The 22,851-nt window shown below is 43.2% G+C and overlaps 1 protein-coding gene across 5 annotated transcripts in view; it reads left to right on the top strand.

The window, feature by feature from the left end:
- The window catches only part of SMARCD3 (SWI/SNF related, matrix associated, actin dependent regulator of chromatin, subfamily d, member 3), a 74,550-nt gene that overhangs the window by 33,647 nt on the left and 18,052 nt on the right, over positions 1–22,851 (top strand). For all 5 annotated transcript variants that reach the window (XM_063159857.1, XM_063159772.1, XM_063160033.1 and 2 more), the window contains 3 exons: positions 2,111–2,328; positions 5,393–5,435; positions 15,620–15,742. In XM_063159857.1, coding sequence (XP_063015927.1) covers positions 2,120–2,328; positions 5,393–5,435; positions 15,620–15,742 — 375 coding nt within the window. In that variant the 5' untranslated portion in view covers positions 2,111–2,119. The remainder of the gene's footprint in view (positions 1–2,110; positions 2,329–5,392; positions 5,436–15,619; positions 15,743–22,851) is intronic.

Raw genomic sequence — 22,851 nt, 5'->3', positions numbered from 1 at the left:
CAATGTATTTATTTACCTTTACTTCCCTGGATGCAGTTCCATATGCTAAGAATTTCTGTGCCATTCACTGTCCTTGTTTCAGCTCTGCTCTGCTATCACTGAGCTGCAGGAGCCAGGGCTGCACACAGACCTTCATTTGTGGACACACCCTGGCCATGGCACACTGATATCCCCTGTTCCCTCCACTCTTATTTCTTTTCTTTGTGATTTTTTCGACCTCTAGTAACCAGTGAACCAATATTTTCTGGAAGTGTCTGTTTAAACAAGGTTCTGCTGGACAGCAGCTTAGGCCCCATTGCTTTTTCTGTGATTCTTGGATTGTTTTTTCCCCTTTTGCAATTCAGTTCAATATGCCTTGAACTACATTTGCATCTTCCTTTTAAGCATTCATTCTGTCTCATAAAGTCCTTCTGCAGTTCTTGAAGCTGGCCTTCGTCCTTGTCAACATGAATAACTTAGCATTACCAACAAACTTCTTCGATTCATTGGCTTTTCCTGGCTTTTTTGGTTCTTTTTTTCCACAGGTTGTTTTAAATATGCTGAAAAGGAGATGTCCCAGTAGAAGTTTACATGTGCCTTTCTTTTGTTTTCAGAACCAATCACTTTTGCCTCATTTCTGTCCTTTAATCAATTGTTTATCCATAATGGATGCCAGTGCCTCTTGGTTTCCTTAAAAGACTTTGTAGAGGGATTTGGCTTTCAGAGGACTTTTGCTGTATAGTTATTCTTATTTTCATCCTGGTTCAAATGCCTAGAGAGTATGTGTGTCTATATTTTTGTGTATATGTGGACATATATATATTGATAATTCTCAGATGAGACTGTGCTCATCTCTCTGTTTCGAATTGCATTTTACAGGCAGTCATTATTTTACTGGTGGTTTTCTTTGATGGCTATAAGCTTTTAGAATGCAGAATTGGATTTACTGGGTGTCTTGTGCAGCATTAAGCTTGTGATTTGACCCAGTGTCTCTCAAGAGCATGCAGAAGACAACATAAATGCCAGGGCTTTAGAATGCCTACAGGGGCTGTTGACAAACTACCACATCCATTTCTCTTTTTTTTCTTTTAAAGGCTTGATCAGAGACATGACCTTTTTTATAAAGGATTCGTGTTGCATTATGAGCTTACACTGCTCTCTGGTGTGGGCGAAGTAGAAGGCTCTCAATGGGAAATATTTATCCTGGTGCTTTGCCTGTGCTGGTTTCTGTCTGCCGCTGCTCAGATCCGCCTGCTCGGCAGTGCAGCACATGCAGCAGGAGCATGCTCGCAGCAGCAGTGAGCTGCACCACTGTGGTGCTGCTCGGCAGTGCAGCGCATGCAGCAGGAGCATGCTCGCAGCAGCAGTGAGCTGCACCACTGTGGTGCTGCTCGGCAGTGCAGCGCATGCAGCGGAGTGTGCTCGCAGCAGCAGTGAGCTGCACCACTGTGGTGCTGCTTGGCAGTGCAGCGCATGCAGCGGAGTGTGCTCGCAGCAGCAGTGAGCTGCACCACTGTGGTGCTGCTCGGCAGTGCAGCGCATGCAGCGGAGTGTGCTCGCAGCAGCAGTGAGCTGCACCACTGTGGTGCTGCTCGGCAGTGCAGCACATGCAGCAGGAGCATGTTTGCAGCAGCACGTGAGCTGCACCACTGTGGTACTGCTTGACAGTGCGGCACATGCAGCGGAGTGTGCTCGCAGCTCACAGCAGCACGTGAGCTGCACCACTGTGATGCTGCTCGGCGGTGCAGCGCATGCAGCGGAGTGTGCTCGCAGCAGCAGTGAGCCGCACCAGTGCTGACTGCGTGGCGCTGCCATGGGCTGTTCCCATCCAGGCTGAAGGTAGAGCTTTCAGGTGTAACCTGGTCTGGATATGCTATTGACCACTGAGTGTTTTCCCAAGCCTAGTATTTTGCCTCCCTGTTTCCTGTCTACTTTATCCCTGGATACCTCTTCATGATTTCCAAGATACACCAGTCACAGAGCTTGTGTGCCTTGTATTGCTGCTTGGTGCTCATCGGGGTGGTCAGACGGGGAATCTGCTGGGGCCTGTGTCACATCGTGTACAAATGTCTTGGCAGCTGCAGAAAGGGGAACCAAGCTGGCTTTTCTTTGTGTGTCGCTTTTCCTCCAGCGCCCTGGGATGCCATCAGGAGCTCGGATGCCCCATCAGGGGGCTCCCATGGGTCCTCCAGGCCCCCCGTATGTCGGAAGCCCCTCGGTGCGACCTGGGATGCCCCAGACTGTGATGGAAACAACAAGAAAACGCACTGCACCACAGCAGGTCCAGCAGCAGCAGGTGCAGCAGCAGGTGCAGCAGCAGCAGCAAGCTACTCAGAACCGGGCTAGGAGGTGAGTGTTCTGGAAAGAAAACAGCAGGACAATTTGAGGAGACAAAGATGGTACCTGTTTAGCAGTAGATACGACTTTTAAGAACAAATAAGACAGAAGATCTATGTACTGACAGTTTTTTAAGCAGGAAAAACATTAGTAAATTTTACCTTTTTTTTGTTTGTGAATGGTCTTCAACAAACCAACCTTTAATAATGTCTGGTTTTGTAGTTATTCTGCTTTTATTTTGCAGGTTTGTCAGGCCATGAATTTGTTGAGTATGTTTAGCCTTTAGAATTAATGACCAGTTCTCTTCTAATATAGTACAATTACTGTATTATTTGTTGCCTGTTCTGTGTAGTTGCTCTGATTTCTGACTGGCTAACCTAATAGTTTGTAAATGACACAAGTAGAAAAAACTTTGGTTTGTCATGTGAATGCTTGTACTATGGTCACTCAGAAGAGAGGTCATAAAACTTGCAGTTGTCCCAAATGTTTTTACATACAAAGTAAATAAATATGCACTGGAAGTATTTCATAAAATTAGAGGGATTTCTGTGTGGAACTTTCTTTTTGAAATATGCCCACCTTGCACATTGTTGAATACATTCTCTCTTAAATAGGTTAACTAATTTCTTTTTGCAGCACATTAGACCTCTTCAGTCTTGAGTGTTGAGTAGGGTCCACACGCACATAGGGTGCAGTCATCTGTGTGGGCTACCTTTTGCAGAATCATTGTAGATGTATATACAGCTTCAGGCAGTGTGCTGGTGGTGTCAGGGAATCCAGCTGTAGGTAAAACATGACTCCCTGAGCTGAGTTCCTCAGGAGCCCTGCTCTGTCCAGGTTATATACCTTGGATCAGCAAGCCAGATTTGGGAATGCTTGTGTCTGGGATGCATCTGGAAAGGACGCTGATCTTGAGACTATTAATACATTACAATTGAAAAAGGTTGAACACAGAAGGAATGTGTGTGAGTGCAGCACATGAGCACAAGCAGTGCATGTACTTCTTGGAGACCTTACCCAGCACCAGCCAAAATGCACATTCTGTAGCACCTCCCAGGAGGTTCTCCAAGAAACTGCATGAAATAATGCCACAAAATAATGCCCATGCTTCAGGTCCTAGGGTGGATATAACCTGACAAATTGCCCCTGCTGGATAATTAAGGTAAACTTTAGTCACTAACTAGTCGCCGGGGAGCATTAGAGGGCCGTATTTGATAAAAGTTGGTGGCTTGACTCACAGAAAAAGTTCCCCTCCCCTGTTCTTAACTTCAGTGTTTCTAGTTTGAGAGCCAGCAGTGATCTCCACTGCCTTGAGTCCAGTTCACACCAGTGCTGCCTGGGTGTTCAGAGAGTTTCTCTGTTTCTTCTGCTGTGCCTTCCCTTCAACTATTGTGTTGATTGTTTTCCCTTTTTTCATTTCCACCTCCCTGTGGTTTTCCATTATGTGTTTTTCAGGCACACTTTTCTGGCACCTTGGGTCCAATTCTGGGGGGAAAATCAGTTCCGTGTTTTCTAGCATGGGCCAAGAAAGTTGCCCTTGTCCTTTCTTGGCAGGTTCGGTGGAGACAAAAATCTCATTTCTGTAAGAGATTATTGAAGAACTGGTTGAGATCCAAATTCTTAGGGGATGTTGCTTTGTTTTTGTCTTGTTTTTTATTTGCAAGCCTATGGGGTTGTTGCAGGTTCATGCATATCCCAATCCCTTTGGGAGGCTGGGGCTTGCTCAGCCTTTCCTTCCAGATTCAGTGAAGTGTTTCAGTGCAGATTTCTTTCTGTGAGCGGTGGAAGGTGTTGGAGTTTCACACCATGTGACATTCCATTCCCGTTATTCCTACCCTTGTAAAAGGGACATTGTACACCTATTGGGTGTAACTGAACTTTCTGTCCACTGTACCTCCAGGCACAAAGAGTTCCTCAGCCTTGGCTTATGTGGGCATGGGGGAGAGTCTCAAGAATCTGGTATTTCAGCCCTGGCTCATTATTAACAAATGATGAGGAAGAGACCATGCCACATCAGTGTGTGGAAACTGCTTTTATGTGGACACGGCTGATGACAGACTTGCAGTGGGAAAAGGACGGGGGTCCTTGTGACATGGCAGAGTGACAGCAGCTGGTTTGCTTTCTCTCATTTGTCCCTCACAGACGGAGTGATTAATCTCCTGCTTAACATAAAGGCCTTACAAGTTAAAGAGATGGGACCTGAATTCCCTCTTGGCCCCTGTTAGAGGAAGCTGGGTGACAGGTTTGGTGGGTGTGATCAGTTCTTAGAATCTGAAGACAGTCTTCCTGACAGCAGCATTTCTCAGGCACACACAAATGTGTGTTTATGTACACAAGTACAAGTATATTTTTAAAAGCATAGCTATAGAAATGTGCCTTTGTATGGGTATGGACACAGTATGTATACACACTGCAGGCACACATACATCTTCCCACATCTGTGTTCATAAAGATGAAGAAATGTGGCAATGTAAGGTCTTCCACCTTTATCCATCACTCATGCAAATATGATAAGTAAAACAAGTGTGTATGTACATATGAAGGAAGGATGTGAATATGCGTGTGTTTTCATAAATCATATGAAATACACACACATGTATGTGTGTTCTTCAGCACTTAATTTTGGGCATGATGGAATAAATGCGTGTTGTCTGTTTGAACAAGTTGATCTGCCAATTTGCAGGCTCTCAGCCACTCAGATGTGCACACCGTAGGTGTGTCTGTGCACGCCACATGTGAGACTGTGCTCTGCACGCTTATCTGTGCCTAGGAGCAGTGTGTGCACATGCACTTGCATGTATTGCCGCCCTGCACCACACAAGATGCTGTGATCAAAGAACTTACAGACTTCTTTCCAGGATGCATAACAGATAGACCTGATTTGTTCTTACCTAACTGCCTCCCCAGGCTGCTGAGAGAAGGGGTACAAGGTCCTGGGCATGGGTGAGACCCTTTTGCTGATGCATGCACAGCTGTGCACCAGCATGTGGAGATGTCAGGATAATTTAGCAGGTGGCCTCGTTACTCCTAGATCTGTCACCATGGTAACGTGTTTTTTTCTTTAAAAAATGTACAGTGCCAAGAGGAGGAAGATGGCTGACAAAATTCTCCCTCAGAGGGTGAGTCGCTTTCATTTCCTATTCCCTTCACAATCAGTTCAGCATCTTAGTGTAATTAGAGGAATTTTAGAAAATTCTTTCACTTTTTGTTTAAAAATCTAATTAAAAAGTAAGTAGGCAGTGGGTGCAAGTGGAGAGCAGGCTGGGCTGGGGGCTGGGAGCGGAGCAGCCCGGCCTGCGCGGCCTCGCGCCTGGGTTAGCCGAGCCAGCACTGCCGCTTGCTGGAGGCTCCGCGGCGCTGGGCTGCCAGCGCGGCCCTCGGGGCTCCGCACGGCTCCTGCTCCTTGCTGAGCCTGCCCAAAACCCGCTCCAAGTGTGGCTGTACCTCCAGGGCTGGGCGCACACTCAGGTCTCTGGCCCAGTGCAGCTGCCAGGTTATGATTTTTATGGTTGTGTCACCATAGGGCTGAAGTGAACCTGTGTAAACAACAGAGTCCGAGGGGTCGGTATTGTCTGGAGAGTTACTAATTCTTTTATCCCTGGGGATATGTCTGGCTTTTGGTGTCTGCCTATGTTTGATCCTCAGTGCTTACATCTTCTACTTCCTTTCTAAACATTGGGATTTCTCTCTGCTCTCCTCTCTCATTATTCCCATACTTTTTCTTTATCCTCTTCAGTACAGTTCACAAGAAACTGCTTGGTCCCTAAAGGCTTCAAAATACATAGCCTTGTCACATCCTAATCTAAGCTGCTTTGACTTCTGGTGCTTTTTCTGGGCTCAGAATCCCTTGGACAGGTATGTCCTTTTCCTCCATATCCTTTTCAAGTTTTCAAGCTCCACTGCTAAAGCGAGCCCACTTGCTGGCACGATCCAAAGTCAGTTCTGTGACATTTCACAGGTGCCTACTACCAGCCATCCAAAGAGGTGAGGCCACTTTGGTACTCCTGATGTTATGCTATCACTTCTTGTCTTGTTACTCCTGCCACTTTCTGAAAGCAGAGCCTTTCATATGTAAGCCATTAGATCTCTTATGTTGCTGTCTTGAAGGGACTAAGCTACCATTAAACCCAGACCTTTGAATCACTTGCAGCCTCCCTGCTAATTATGTTGAAGCCTCATTCCTGCTCTGCTGGTGGTCTGTGCCTTTTTTATAATGAAACCTAAGTTTCTTGTACTGTCAGTTTTGTCTGTCCCACACAAACTGTTTTCACAGACAATGATACATTCTGTATAGTGAGGCTGTTGCTGGAAATGTATGTCCATTTCAAGATGCTTTTAGTTTTGTTTTGGGTTGGTTGGTTGTAGGAGTGTTTATATTTTTGGTTTTTATTTTGCGTGTTGCCTTTATAAGATTAAAAGGTGTAAGAGGCAATCACACTTTTTTGCCAGCAGAAGATCACTGACTCTGTTTACCAAGTCCATGATAATTCTTTAATAGGTGGAGCCTTACATAGGTGTGTCAGAAATCTCTATAGATGCTTTCAGAACCATGCTGTCACCAAATATTCTTGCTTTTCAGTATCTTTGTTGCTGCCAGCCAATATCTTTAACTGATGGAGTAATAAGGCATTTGCTAGAAGTCTCTTCTGCAGTGGGATTTTTATGAGTGCAGCTGCAGTAGTGGTATCAATGATGTGACCTCTGTCTGGGTTAAGGTACTCTGTTAGGCTGCAGTTAGTGTGTCAGAAATCCCTTACACCATCTGTGGGATGAAGAAATGCTGTGCACATCATTGTCCTGTCAAGTGGAAGGTGGGCACTGGTGGCTGTAGAATGCATGTGAAACATGGGTAAAACTTCCAGCTTTCTGGAACTACCTCTGGAATGTTTTCCAGCCAGTCAGCATCTGTTACCCACAGATTTTTTGCAGAGTCTTGCTTATGTTTTCTGGGAAATTTGAAGAGAAGAGGGGAAGACATTAAATACATTTGACTCTTGAAAATGGTCTTATGTAGTAGTGGAAAGGAGGTGGGTTCCCACTGTTCCTTGCTACGACAATGACTCAGCAGTTGGCACAGGTAACCTCTTGTTGGATTTCCAGGCTCTCTGGTCAAGCCTGTGCCGCAGTCCTGGAGCATTGTGCTGGTTGGGTAGGATCCCTGAGCCACTCCAGGTCAACTATTTGAGAAGGATTTAATTTTGCAGGAATATAATTGTATTAAAAATTCAACCCAGCAAACTGTGCACGTAGGAAGATGGGATTAGGCAGTAGCATGGGACATCCTGGCACTTCCAGTCTAGTTCCATCTGTCTTGGAAGCCATGACACAACTGCCACTTCAAAACTAGTTAGGTTCCTTACCTGAAACATACTTTTGACCTGGCAGCTTGGGTTTTTTTTTTGTTTTGCTAGGCTCGGCAAGGGAAGTACTTTTAGTTTGCTAAGTTAGAGAGGCTCCCCTCTTGAAATCCTCTTAGTCATTTGTTTTCTCTGATCCTGGTTAAATTAATGTTTTTCAAACTTTTTTAAATCTACCTCTCAAAAAACCAGAACTATACATAGTATTACAGATTGCCAGTATCCACCATGCTTGGATGCAGTTCCTGCATTTTTAGCTCTATTGGAAATAGCACTACAAATTAGGATTGCTGTGCTTTTTTGGGTGTTTGGGGATTTTTGTTTTGTTTTTTTTTTTGTTGTTGTTGTTTGTTTGTTTGGGTCTTTTTTTTTTTTTATTGGCCTTTCCACATTGATACAGCCTCTGGTCATTCTGTGATTGGCTAATACAAGTATTTCTGCTTTCTGTCATATGCAACTGATGAATTCCCATATTAGAGCAGGATTTAGACTCTGAGGCATGATCCTATGTGTTGTAATTCTATATATGATGCCATCTCCATTATACGGTTCTGAGCTTCCTTACATTCTCTGTACTATCCTCTTCCTTGCAATGACAGTGACACCCAAATTTATCATTACTAAGTTTTCTTAGCATACTTCTCCTTTTTTGTACAAGAACACTTTTTTCCTACACCAGGTCTTGCTCCAACCCCCATTTTTCAGTCTTTAGGAGTGGTTCCCTTTATGACTGTATGTCAAATACTTTACTTAAATGCAGGTTGATTGTATTGACAGCATATATTTTGTCTAAAATGCAGTTTTAACACAAGGACTTTGGTTACACTCACATTGACATACAGTAACATAACAAGGCTTAGTTTTTTTATAGTGTATTTAACATTGACTCTAGGTCTGTCCAGCAGGCTCTTTCCTGCCCTATTTTCCTCACTTCTGGATCTTTCCCTTGTTCACACTTGGCTGTCGCTGAAACCCTCATTCAGTTTTGGAGAAGTTCACAGGCATCTTCATTCATGGCTGGGTTCCTAAATCTCTGGAGCTAATGTTACCTTTGTGACCTGGGTTTCACAGCTGTGCCTCAATTTCAACCTCAGACCACAAACTGTCTGTAGGGACACATGACTGCACCTCAGATTGTACCTCTTTCTCCAGGCCTTGCCTCCTCATTACTTCTGGTCAGTCTTATTTTCTCTTAGTATTGAGTCATTACATTTTTTCCCAGGGAGATGTGAATGTGATCCACCATTCTGATTTTTTGTCTTCCTTGCCTACCCATTCTGATGCAGGAATCTCAGCTGAAAACCATTCTGGCTTCATATAGCTGTGTCCATCTCTGCTTTTCCTTGTTTAACTTGCAGAGTGGAATTCAACTTTGAAACAGCAAACTGCCCCTCCTTCTGTGGCATGCTTGTCTCTTAGTATTGGCTGCTGTTCTTCTCACTCAGCCCCAGATTCCTGAGGACTTTTTGTCTAGCTGTGCTGACAAGGTTTTTTACACCTGTCCTCTCCTTTTCATCTTCTCTACTTCATTTTCCTTTACACAAATATTTAGTCAATTTTTGCTGCTGCTGTTCACTGACCACCATATGGAATTCTCTGCACAGATCCCATGCCATAATAGCTGTCCTGCTGTGGGTTGGTCACTGCATGGCTGTTGTCCACCTCTTTCTTCATCTGAGCCAGCCAGAGGTGAGGAACACCTGGATCTGCCATTCTTTCATGTAAGAAAGACGAGGTTAGGGGTGTGATAGTCAGTGGTAGCCTTGGATATAGCAACTGTGAAATAGAGAAATTAAAGATCTTGCCAGGGATGAGGAAGGAGAGTAGTCAAGTACAAACCCTGGACTTTGGACAATCAGAGTTTGCCTTATTCAGGGGACTGGTAGGTGTGATTCCTTGAGAAGCAGCTTTGAGGGGCAAAATGTCTCAAGGAATCTCGGAGGTCTTTAAGGACCTTTAAGAGCAGCCTGCTTTAAATGCAGGAAAACGAGCAGATTTATGAGGAGCCCAGAATTAGGTAATCACAGTGCTGGTCCCAATGTCAAAAGGCAATGTACAAGAAGTGAAGCAGGGACAAGGTTACAAAGGAGGAGTTTAGAACAATTGCCTGGGCATTGCAGGGAATGGTATCAGCAAAGTCAAAGCTCAGCTGTAGTTGAGATCTTCAAGGGACATCAAGGAGAAGAAAAGCTTCTTCTATTGCACTAGTAATAAAGGCTGACCAAGGAGAATGTGTGCTCCATGCTGAGCGGGCTGGGTGATCCAGTGATGACACAGACAATAAGTCTGAAGCACTCAAAGCCTTCTTTGTTCAGTCTGCACTAATGATGCCTCCCGTGCCCTGTGATCAGTGAACACATCCAAGAGGTACAGGCCACAGTGGACAGGGATAGGGCCAGGGATTCGTTGAGGAAACTTGACCCGTACAACTCCATGATAACCAACAGGCTACATCTGAGGGAGCTGAGAGAACTGGCCAATGTCCTTTCAAGGCCACTCTCTCATACGTAATAGTTTTGTGTTCAGGTTGGGACATTTTGGTCTGAATGGGCTGACAGCCATGTGGGTGCATGATGAGGCTGAGAAGGTGGCTAATGGTTGCTCAGAGTGCTGCAGGGATGTGTCATAGCAGCTGATCAGTCCAGCATCCTTGCCACTGGAGGAGGCAGTGCCATGCTGGCTTATGAAATCTACAGGTGGACCAATCTCTGTGTGGGGAAACCAGTTGATATGCTTGTGGACATGCTGGAGGAATGAACCAACAAGAACTTTGTGAAAGTCAACTAAGTCAAATGTTCTTCCTTGAGAAAGAGGAGGACTGCCTGGCTGAGAAGCAGCACTGCTGGAAAGGCCCTGGAGGCACTGTTGGACAGTGAGCTGAGTGTGAGCAGGAGGTATGTCTTGTCAGCAGAGATGACTAACAGTGTCCAGAGCTCTGTGTCCAGGAGCACAGCCAAGAGATTGAGGCACTTGATTACCCTTCTTTGCTCCATACTCAATAGCTCAGTGCTAGAGCACTGTGTCTAGTTTTAGGATCCTGAATTCAAGAAAAACATTGGCAAACTGGACTAAGGTCAGTGGATGATTTTCAGGTTGATTGAATGACTGGATCAGCACATGAGGAAAGACAGAGACAACTGGCCTTGTTCAGCCTGAAGGGTGCCTCTGAGGGGACCTAGCAATATCAATGGCTTGCCATGTCTTAAGAGAGGAGGACCAAGAACATGGATTGCTTTTGCCGTTTTATTGGACTATGTTACCGGCCCTGTAGTAGTCAGTTAGAAATCCTCCTCAAACCACTCTCTCTTAGGGGTTGTAGGGTTGCACAGTTATGATTTATAAGGAATGTCAGCCCTTAGCTGTCTTTCTTTGACCATAGAAGCCTCAGTGGTAGAGATACTTGTGTCAATAAGCTATAGTCTAAAGATTCTCAGTAGGGAAACTGTGCAGTAGCTGCCAAGTCAGGCTTCAGTCACTGCCACTTAAGATAAAAATTCTGGTTCTCAGCAATACATGTGAAATGCGTGGGTTATGTCCATCTGCCATAGGTAGTAAAAAAGGCCAAGGATCAAACTGAACTTGTCAAACTTGGGGGAGGAAGAGGTTTTGGATTTTGTTATCTGTCTCAAAGACAGAAATTCTTGGGTAGCCTAATTCTCAAGATGCTGCCAAATCTCTATTTATTGGAGGTTTGGTTTGTTTATTTGTTTTTTTTTTTTTTTTTTTTTTTTTTTTAAATCAAGATTACTGAAACTGTTTTGTTTTTCCTGCTTAAGCAGTGAAGAATGCAGCTCCAGTTGTTCCTGCCTGCAATAGGTCCAGTTTTATTTACTGGGCTTTTTCTGAGATCCTGGAGGTGCACGACAATAGGACCTGTGAAAGATTTGCTGGCCAGCTGTTGTATAAAACAGGTTCAAATTGCATCAGCTTGCTCAGGACCTTGTCCAGATGGGTTCTGAATACCTCCAGCCAAGGATGGACACTCCAGAGCATTTCTTGGCAGCCTGTTCCAAGGTTTTAATACCATAATGTGTTTTGTTTGTTCTGTCAGAGGTTTTTTTTTCCAAATCACTTCCTTATAGGGAGTGAATTGCCCATGCTGCAGTGAGTTTCTGCTGCCTCTCACCCTAATGTCATGCACCTCCAAGGGGAGGCTGGCCCTGTCTGTGCTTCACCAGTCCCCATGGCCATCACACTCTCCCGGGCAACCTCCTTTCCCTTTTCTTCTCCAGGCTGGGGAAGCTCTTGCAGCTTCTCCTGGCAGGTCTGTGCTCCAGCCCCCAACGTGCTCTGCAGGCCTTGCTCCAAGATGTCACATCTTTGTGGTCCTGTGCCCACTAGTCCAGATCCAGTTCCACCAGCGTGGAGTAGGAAGGAAGAGCCTCTTTCCTGGGCTTGATGGCAAAACCTGTGCTAATGCAGCCCCTTTTGCAGCTGACCTTTGCTATGGCTGCCTTGCCCCTCAGAGTCCTTCTGCCCTTGTTGTGTGTCCCTCAGGGCCCCCAGGTCCTCTCCTGCCAGTGTGTTTGGTACCGCAGCAATGCCCCCCTGTGCCCCTGCCCGGTGTGACTCCGTGCCAGGAGCAGAGCTTTCCCTGTGCCCACCTTCACCGTGCTGAGGAGCCGTCCTGTCTGTGCAGCCTGTCAGGGTCCCTGTGCACAGCCCTGCCGCCCCCCTGACCTGGGCTCGGGGCTCTGGGGGCCCGAGGGCCGCGCTCAGCCCGGAGCAATGGAGCCAGAGACAGCGTGGAGCCTTCTCTGTGGCTTTGGACGTGAGCAGCAGAACCAGACCCACTCCTGGCTTGTTCTTTAGCCTTCTTTCTGCTGCTCATCTTCTTGCAGAAGGCTTCCTCATTGCTTTCCCCAGCCTCCTGACTGCTGTTGTTGCCTTCCAAGCTGTCGTTCTGTGACAGCCATAGAAGCTATCCAAAGATGTTTGTATCCCAGAATTTGTAGTGTTGCAGCTGTTCCTTGGTCTCTGATTCTGTCTCACCAGCCTTGCACATCTGTTTACAGGCAGGTGTGGTGGGACCTCCACACTGTCTGCCATCATGTCGTTCCTTCCACACTGTCGTCATTGCCCCCACCTGCAAGTTGGCCATTTTTTTTGTCATCACTGATAAAAAATCTTGTGAAAATCATAGATAAAAATGCATAATTTAATGACAATTGCTTTTTAGTAATTTATAAAAATTTGAAATGTTTGAATTTTCATAATAGAAAGATAACTGCAGCCTCAAGAATGACACTGTCTTACTAATGTTAATAGTAATCTCTTCCAGTTATTCATGGAATTCTAAGATAAAGTATAACTACATATGTTCAAAACCTTGGCTGATGAGATGCTGGTTCTGCTAGGTGCTTTTTGGAGTTTTGTCAACTAGATCAAGGCCAGAATGGAGAATTGAAGTATTGAAACACTCTTTTTGCATTTCTAGTTAAAACTTTAGTAGAAGAGTGTAGACCTGCACGGAGCTATGAACTTTTCTGTTAGGGCAAACCATGCAAGGGAAGGAATTAGGCAGGCTGCACAGATCCTTGTCCCATAGGCATTGTTATGCCTCCGAAAGATTATTCCAGTAGTAGGGTGAGAAAGCAAAAGACTGACAGCTCACAAAACTGGCCTGAGTAAGCCTTTGATCTTGCCCAAATCCCATCTTTGCTGTGACCACAACATATCCCTAGAGAAGAATACAAACACAGCAAGTACAATTCCTCTCTCAAACGCTCTCCCAACTGTGGCCATTTGCAGTTCAAGGAATTAGATGCACTTTTGTCTTTGGCTGATTTTAAAGTGTTTGTGCTTTTTAGCATCTTGTAATATTTAGCATCTAGTTTGGTTAAAGGAATGGAATAGGAGATAACCATTTCACTTTCATGTGATAAAAGATGTAAAAGCATGGAATAAAAATATTTATTGAAGGTTTCTGCTGTTTCTACAAACGTCCTAGAAATTTGATTAGATCCTGGTCTAGTACCTGTTGAACCAGCCAGAAAGGCTGTATCACCTGTGCTGCATAGGCTCTATCCTAAGGACTCTGTAGGCCATGCTTCAGCCTGTGCCCAGGGCATTCACAGACTGACTCTGATGGCACTTGGCATTAGAGGTCTGAAACTACTCTCTCGGTCCAGAATTTTTAATTGACTGTAGCACACCATCATTAATTTCTTCAGGCAAGGAACTGAGAAATCTTTTCATGTGTGCAGAACAGGAAAAAAACACTGGGGTGTTTTGTTGTGTCAAAAGATCTGCACTCAGTGCCTCGCTGCCCTTGCTCCGCAAGCTGTCTGTCAATTCTTTGATGTTTCCAGGGTAGTGCTTGCTCTTCATGCTCATGTTTCTTTTATCATGCAGCTGATACTAACATTTTGAGAAGGCATATAAGCAGTTAAAACTATAATGGTTTGTCTAAAGCTGAACAGAGTTTTTACTCTGGTTTCTACTTTTCCAAAGTATCTGTGATTTCTGCTTTTCCAAAGTTTTAGTCTTGCTGTAAGTAGAGCAGGTATTCTACCATCTCAAAACAAAAAGAGTCAGTTGAAAGATACATTTATTTAATAACCTTAGTCTGTCGAAATACAGCAAGGAGAAATTGTTTGTTGTCAGGCTGGAAAAGAAAATCATTAAGAAAGGGATGGCAAAAACCTGTAAAACATATAGCACAGGTGCCTAGGGAATGTCTTCCCACTGCTGCTCCAGCAGTGGAGGGAAATGGCATCAAATGAAACTCACTCGTGGCAGGTTCCAAAGGAGCAAAAGGAGGTTCTTCCACCTACATTTCCTGGTGAGGTTCTGGAACGCTCTGCCTTGGACTGTTGTGGATATGAAAGGCAGAAACTTTCAACCCTTGTCAGAAACACAATACTAGGAGAGCCAGCTGTTGGCATGACCTCTGCAATTGTTCTCATGTCCTTGTTCCACAGGGAACAGGTGCATGCCTCGTGTCTCTCACATAGGTGTTTGTGCCTTACACCAGATATAAACTGTAAATTTAACTGCAACTAATTCTGTTTCTAAAGCAAAACATGAATACCAACTCACTTTTAATTCCTATGGAAATATAGGAGTGAATATTGCGTGAATGTTGTAGAAATAGAAAAGCTAGAGTGAATATTGTAGAAATAGAAAAGGTTGTCTAGTAGATCTATTTTAGTTACTTACAGTACCTTTTTATTATTTTCCTGCATGAGTTATTCCAAATTAAGAAGCAACATTTTAATTTAAGGGTGTACTTACCCATTTCTAAGCTCAGTTCATTAGGTCATACTCCAACCTACTTCATATCCCCTCCTCTGCTAACTTCCCTGTAAAAGAGAATATAAAAAAGGGGGTTTGTCAATAGAACTAATGTAGTTAACTAATGTATTAAAATAGCAATAAAAGTTGTTAGGATCGTAAGTTGACACCTGATGGCCGGTCATGTTGAGACTTTGACATGGAGGTCAATTTCGTCAATTTCACCAGCACAGGAAGATGTGCTGACAAAGGCAGGCATCCTACCTGGCATTTTTACTTACAATGGGTGACACTTGTTTTTGAAACACCGACATGAACACACCCACCCCCCCTCCCCCTTTAGTTTGGGGGATGCTGTACTTTTCTAGTTTTTTAGAATTCTAGGACAAATTCACTGTAGTTTGGATTGCCAAAGGTAGTCTCCCTGGCTTCTGGTAGCTAAACCTCTCTGGAAGAACGCAGCCATGGTTCAGGCTCTGTGGATTCAGGCGGGGGCTTCCAGAGTGCATTAGCCTCAGTTCTGTGCTCCTGCTCTTCAGTCTGTGCTTGTCCCATGCCTCTGAGAGCTGCCCCGCTGTCTGGGAGCTGCTGTCGCAGGGAGAGCCCCTCTGGGCACTCTGTCCAAGGGCTGGGAATGCGTCAGTGTGGCTGTTCTGCAGCATGGCGGATTTGTGCTCCTGGTGTTGAGGAATCCCGTGCTTCCTTCTCAGATCCGGGAGCTGGTTCCTGAGTCGCAGGCCTACATGGATCTCTTGGCCTTTGAGCGCAAGCTGGACCAGACCATCATGCGGAAGCGTGTGGACATTCAGGAGGCACTGAAGAGACCAATGAAGGTATGTTGTGGAAAACTTGGAGATTGTATCAGGGGAGGCAAATAATTCTTGTAGTAAATGGTGGAAATACCTTTCAAGCTAAAGTCTGATTAGCAGAAGTGCTTTGGAATGGGTTAAACAAAGCTCCTAAAAGTAAACAGCTGGGAATCAGCATGCTTTGGAAAGTGGTAGAGAAAATTCAGTGGCTATTACCAGCTCTAGCTTCTGAAAGTCTTTAATAAGGGGAATAATAGCCTAGGGATAAATAAAGGATCGATAAACATTGGTTTGGGAACTTGGTATTAAAATGGTAAAAAAAGAGAAAATAAGTGATTAGAGGGATGTGCTGAAGGTATGTGTTATGTTTTCAATTCAAATTTGGTCAAAAGTGGAACTTGTGGAATAACAGAGCATACAATGGGAAGAATTACTTACAGAAATTATTAGTTGTGTAAAAAAAGAATGGGTGACATTTTCTGCAGTTTCTATTAGATAAAGTCCAGCACTTTGCTCTTCCTAATATCCCACTGAAAAGGTTTTTTTCTAAGTTTTCTGAGTCTATTCTTTGGAATCATGGAAGAGTTTAGATCGGAGGAAACTGGAAGTTATTTAGTTCAACCTTCTGCTAAAAACAGGGTTGTCAAGGCCTTGTTGAGTTTGAAAATCTGTAAGGATGGAGGTTTCACAGCCTTGTTAGGCAGTCTGTTACATTTTTTGCCCATTCTCATTGCGAAGAATTTCTTTTCATGTCTCATTTAAGTTCTGTAACTGTATTGGGTAGCTCATACTCTATTCCTCAAATAATTCCCATAGAATGAAGGGTTTTGTAGCCATATGTCTGCTGTGACATAAAGCTATCATTCTTGTCTGTACCACTGTGATGGGGGTCAGCCCAACAAAGATCAATATTCTGTTGCTTTTGTCACTGTACACGCACCTGATAAAACATGGAAGGCTTTTACCTCTTGGTGTTTTTCCCGTTGATATATGTGAAACGAATAAAGCAACAACAAAAAACAAACAAACAAAAAAAACCCATAAAACCCAAACAAAAAACCAACCAACCAAAAAAAAAAAAACCCAAAAAACCACCAAAAACCAAACAAAAACAAACCAAAAAAAGAAACAATTAAGTTATTAAGTTCCATTAACACCTCCTAGACAGAAAGGAAACTGAATTGTGGATGGTCTAAATCATGAGTTCATTCTTAAAAAGTGTTGCACATAATATATTTTACTCTCAGAAGAAATAATTTGTCTTACCTTCTTGATATGGGTAGAACACCATTCTCTTAAACTAGTTAGGAATCTGGCCATATTTAAAGGTGGTTGAAGACTTTGACTTAAATTCATAAATCAGCAGGAAGTTATTTATTCTGTGGCAAAGTCTTTAATAAGGGAATCAACAAGTGCACGAGGTCCTAGCTGTAAGCTGTGCTATGGAGATATTCAGTGTCTGGGATAGAGAAGAGTGTAGGAGGCACAACACTCTACAGAAACTGTAGACAGAAAATTCTGTTTCTGTCTAGGGCTCAGCAAACACATTTTAAATATCACTTACTGTACTCAGTTAACATCCAGAGAATGATCAAATAGATGTTTTCCAAATTCATGTGTAGGTAGTCCTAGCATATAGGTATCAGAACTGTCAAAATAGGGCTAAACCTAGATAAACTTGGGTTTTTCTTAATGTTAAGTATTTCCATTTTATTATAGTTGCAGAATTGGTAACAGCAGTAGAAGTTATTTGTGCATTTCCATCTCTTATCAAAGCTTTTGTAATTTTGAAATACTTGTCTTAGAACGGTGATTCTCAAACTGGGATTGTAATCCTATGCGAAGTATGAATTTGTCTAAAGTATGTGAAATTATGTGGGTAATAAGCAGGATTTCTCAGAGTTACCAGCTGTAGCTGCAGTTACAGTGTTTGTCGCGGTGATTGAGCTGCAGCTAGAAACAGCTAGAATCTGTGGTTGTAGGGAGCCACAGATTTATGGTCTAGTGTTGCTCAGGTTGGTTTTTTTTCTGTCTGAAGACTAACGATTCTGGGGAAATTTTAGATTTTAGGCATAAGTGGTTAAAGCTTTTTTTTTTTTTTTTTTTTTTTTTTTTTGTGAGGACAGTGCATAAAATATGTTTGGCTTGTTGATCCTCCTTGGATCTCCTGAGAGCAGGTGCACTCTTGAAGCAGATGACAGCTGTGGTATGGCTGAAGAAGTGAGGAGACCTGGTGTTTGGCCGGCTGTTGAAGGGGAAAATGTCCTTCCCCACCTGTCAGCTCCTTTGACTGCTGTCAGCAGCCCTCTTCAGCTCCCTTGGCAGTTTCTGCTGGTTGGGCACTGCTGTGTACTCTCCTCTTCTTCAGCCAGTCCTGCATTCCTGGATTGCATCTGTCATGAGAGTCTCAGAATTCATTGTCTGCAGAGCAGCATTAGCAAGAGTCCTTGTACAGACTTCATGGAAGGACCCACATGGTCAGAATTCCAGAAAGAACTTTTAGGAGGTAGTCAGGCAGACAGGGCTGCTTGACAGATATAGCAAGGTCCATGACCTGAAGGAAACAGAAACTATACACTCAACAGATCAGTAGATGTCATTAAAGAATTAATTAATGAAAATATGTGCAGCTCTAAGGCCATGGTGGACTTTGGGAGTGGGATTTATTTGGCTAAGTATAGACATAGCCATTTTATTCATTTATATCTGAGCTAGTCACTCTCAGCTCCCTTCATAGTTGAGAGATTAAGTTGGTGTAGACAGTGGTGCTCAGGGCGCAATTCTTCTCATACAGAAGTGGATATTTAAAATAGTATAGATAGATAACACCCTAAAAATGCTTATTTGTCTCCACTGTGTAACCCTGAGATAGACAGTTGTCGCCATAAACATAATTTTAAGACTGAGATGATTTTCATCCCAAAGCCTGAACCAGGGTCTTGTGACTGAAAGTGGGATGTGACTGTGACATGGGCAGGGCTCCTACTCCAAGTCCTGGCACCACAGACAGTGCTTTCATCTCACCCAAACCACAGACTGTCATCCAGAGACTGTCCCTCTTTTGCAGTGAACTGGTGTGAGACATTCCATTTACCACATATGTGTATAGTTGCAGTTCCCAAACTAAATGATCTGCTTCCAGGTTCTCCATTTTTAGGTGAAAAACAAGTAGTAGCATCAGAACACCATCACAGCGTCTCTCTCCCTAGTTTCGTGAATTGAGATACTTTTTTTCCCCACTATCAGGTTTTAAGATGACTGAGGAATTGATAGTGGATTGTTGCCAGAAAGCAATTAGGTTTTTTTCTGAAACACTTGTCTTGTGGCATAATTCTGTGTTCTGCTTTTTGCATTATAAGATAAGGAAAATGCAAATACCTTATCTCCTTTAATCAGTTAGTGTTTTAAATATGTCTTTCAGGTTCTTTAATGTTCTCTTTTCTCGGGTAAAAAATTCATTCCTCCCAATCCCTGTAGAAAAATAATTTTTCTGTGCACCTGACTTCTTATTACCTGTCACTATACAACTCCTCATTCTCTCCTGAGAAAGTAGAATATGCAACTATGAAATAAGCTGCTACAGCTGATTTTGTAGACTACTGTGCATACTAATTTCCATTTTATTCCTCTGTAGCATTTGCTTCACCTTTTCCTGAGTTTTGTTTTTGTTGTTTATGCTTTTATAGAACTGTTTATAAGTGTTTTTCATGTGTCAGTGCAATTTTGAACTCAGTAAATACTGTCTCATTTCTTTTATTATTCATTATACTTGTCTAGTCTACCAAGTCATTGGTTTTTCTGCTTTGTGTTGGCCATTTTTAAGTTCATGTCCATTTTCTTTTCAGGAGTTACCTAACTAATTTTGTTTCCTCTACACATTTTGACATATCTTGCTGCTACTCTGAGCAAGATGCCTCTATATTCCAGCTCTGATATGGACATTCTTCATTGAATTTGGGTATTTTATAATGATCAGACAGTGGTCATTGTTTTTTCTGTTTCCTGATTTTTAGTTTCCATGCTACCACTGTTCATTTTGCTTTCTAAAAAGCTTTTTTTTCTGTGAGACCGGAAAACAGTTACTGTATATGCAAAAGCAAAAGCACAGATTTTAATCTTTTCTGTGCTTTGTGCTTGAGGTTTTTATGCTATATTGAGGTTTGTAGAAATTCACCCTTAAGATATACTTAGAGAGCTTTTAACACAATACTACTTACAAGACTTGCAGTCAGATTTTCTTGAGTCAGTCAGCGGTAGACTGTCTGCTAATAACTTTGTTTGTTTGTTTGTTTGAAATCCCAAGCACAACTTCCCTGGAAGGGCCTGGGAGGTTTTGGGTCCAGGCTGAGAGTTCATTGAAGGAAACTAACTTCAGCAGTTGATGGAGATTTATCTGGGGGATAACACACAGATCCTGGAATCATCAGATACTTGCTTTCTGATTTGACTTGTTAGGGATTCAATACTAATGGAAACTGAAAAAAAAAAAAAAAAAAAGGTAACACTGTAAACCAGGGAAGGTTTTCTGGAGGATTTGACAGATCTCCAGCATTTCACCCATTTAAAGCTGTATTCATTACTTAAAGCCGTATTCATTTGTGTGAGGATGACATCAGAGAACTTGGAGAAAGAGCAAGCTTTGAGTGTGCTGCTCCACTGTTCCTGTCAGCCTCCCATTCAGATCTGCTTGATTTCATGTGAGCTCGCCCAGCAGCTGTGCTGAGACCTTTGCAGGAGTTCATTGCTGACATTACCACTCATCTGTTACCTATGATTACTTCTTTCCTTTTAGTTTTCTCAAAGAGAAATTGTAAGTGAAATACAATGGGTTTAGGGGTAGACTTTTCATTTTAATATGACTGCTCTTTAAAGTTCCTTTTGCTGAAGCTGAGTCAAAGATCAGTGTCTTACTGTAAGAGAACAAGGAGCTGAAGCGTTTACTGATTTTTGGACAAGAGATTATTTGAATCACAAAGTTGATCAAGTCTCTGTGAAGTTCCTCCTGCTTAGCCTTGCCTTTTTGGGTAGTGATGTTCTGGTGTGACTGAAGACATGAAATATGATGCTTACTTTTTGCCCTAGAGCTGTAAGTCTTCTCTTTAGTTTTTGCTCCCAGCTACTGAGAGTCCTTCGGTTGCTTGCTCTTCTGTTCTCTGAGAATCCACTGTACAGAGAGGAGAACAGATTCTAGGTCTGTGTGATAAAGCACATGGCTGAGAAATTTACAGAATTTATTGAAGGGCTGTCACTTCTTGCCACCACTTTATTTAAGCTGCAAAGCAATCAAGTTGCTCATAAATGTTATCATTTCCTCCCTGGATGAGATGGAGCTGCTCAACTGGAGACAGAAGAAGGTGTTCCTTCTCTCATTCTGAGAGCCTTCTGGATATGACCTTGACATTCTTGTGGAACATAGGGATACTGCGAGTGAACCAAATGCAGTGATTTTTGGTGTGTATCAGCAACTGAAGAGACTTCATGGCCTGTACTTTAAAACCCTACCCAGCACCATGTTGGTGTCTTTCTTTCTTGAGCTCAGTTTTAACTATATCTCATCTCTAAGCCGGCATCTTCCAAGACTGGACATCCTTATGATAGCAGTATGGCTGTGCATGCTGGAGTTGTTACTAGATAGATCCCTTCAGGTAGGATTCATACTGTACTCTTGGGTCCCTGCTAAGGGTCTTATTGCTCACTGGTAGTTTGAATCAGCTGCCAGGAGAATAGTCACGGTAGGAGAGAAAGAATTTAAGGGTTCAAAGTAACTGCTCCTGGCTCTAAAGCCACAGTTCTGAAATCTTGCTAGGGATTTCTAAATTTATTTTCTTTAAATTCTATGTATTACCACTGTTGGTAATAAGGGCTTGTAGGGCAAGTTCAAAAGCCATTGTCTAGTTCCTGGGCCTGGAAGAGGAGACAGCCTGCCAAAATGTCTGGGAGCAGAACCTTTCCCAGGTAGCTCTTACAAGGAGCCAGTGGTGCTGCTGACACTAGATGTCTATTAAGTAAAAGCCTGCTTGTGTATGTAGGTACAGTTCTGCAAGTAATCCAGGTGGGGATAAAATTTAGGAATGGCGCATAAAGTGTCCAGGGTTATTTGAAGAGCTTTGAGTTTAGAAAGGTGAAATCCTTCACAAATCCACCACACTAAATAGAGATTTGGGGTCATTAAAATAATTATATTATGAAATAGTACTTTGGCAACAGAAATCCTGTGGGAAAAGATGGAAAAAACATGAATTCACAAGAATAATTTTCTGCTAATCTGCTGTTTTTACCTGTGTAAATCTGTCATTTTCTGCACTGATGGCACTTCGGAAAATCCTGTTCCCTGTCAGAGCATACTGTAGACACTGCATTTCTATCAAACCTCTCTGTTACTGTCTTCTCCAGATTTGGCAGAATGTAGTAATTTTCCTGTTCCTCTTCAGCCATACATCTCTGCCTTCCCCATTCCTCTATGCCAGGTTATGCTGTATAATCTGCTGCATGTAGCTTTGTTCTCTCCTATGTGTGTATAAGCTTTACAAGATTGAGCCTTTCTTACGTTGTTTTGTCGGCATGAACTTGACAACTGTAGCCTTTTTGACATTGTCATCTACATAGGTATTGGAGATTAGAGTCCCAAAGTAATTTTTGGTAACAATCTTTTCTGGAATCCATGCATCAGACTTAATAGCTGGGTTTTCCACGTGATGCATGGAAGGAAGGGCATGAGAGATGACACAGCCGTAAGCCACTACAGTGACTGGGAAGCTTCAGGTGGTCTGTAAAAATGACAGTGTATTAGCATGATTGTATCTCTGGCAGACTTCAGCACCTGGGTTAGGGATGAGGCAGGGTGCCTTCCTTCACACAAGTCTCCCAGCAAGCTGGAGCTGCAGCATGTTTGCTCAGGGTGAAGGCAGCTGGGGTGAAGAGGAGAGTGAGGCAGTGGTGTGTGTGTTGGTGTGTTCAGGTGTGTCTGCAGGAGGAGTATTAGCAGGTGCTACAGGATGGCACGATGCAGATGGGCAGGGTGTGCCCAGCAGGTAGTTCGCAGCATGAGCTGTATTTGTGACTGCCATATACAAATCTGAGCTATGCAACTATGAAAGACATTTGTGTTGCAATAGTGTTGCAGCTGAATTTTA

The sequence above is a fragment of the Melospiza melodia genome, chromosome 1 (genome assembly GCF_035770615.1).
Source record: "Melospiza melodia melodia isolate bMelMel2 chromosome 1, bMelMel2.pri, whole genome shotgun sequence".
NCBI classification, from domain to species: Eukaryota; Metazoa; Chordata; class Aves; order Passeriformes; family Passerellidae; genus Melospiza; species Melospiza melodia.
Note: the sequence above shows the minus strand (reverse complement) of the source record. Positions and strands in the feature narration are given on the sequence as shown.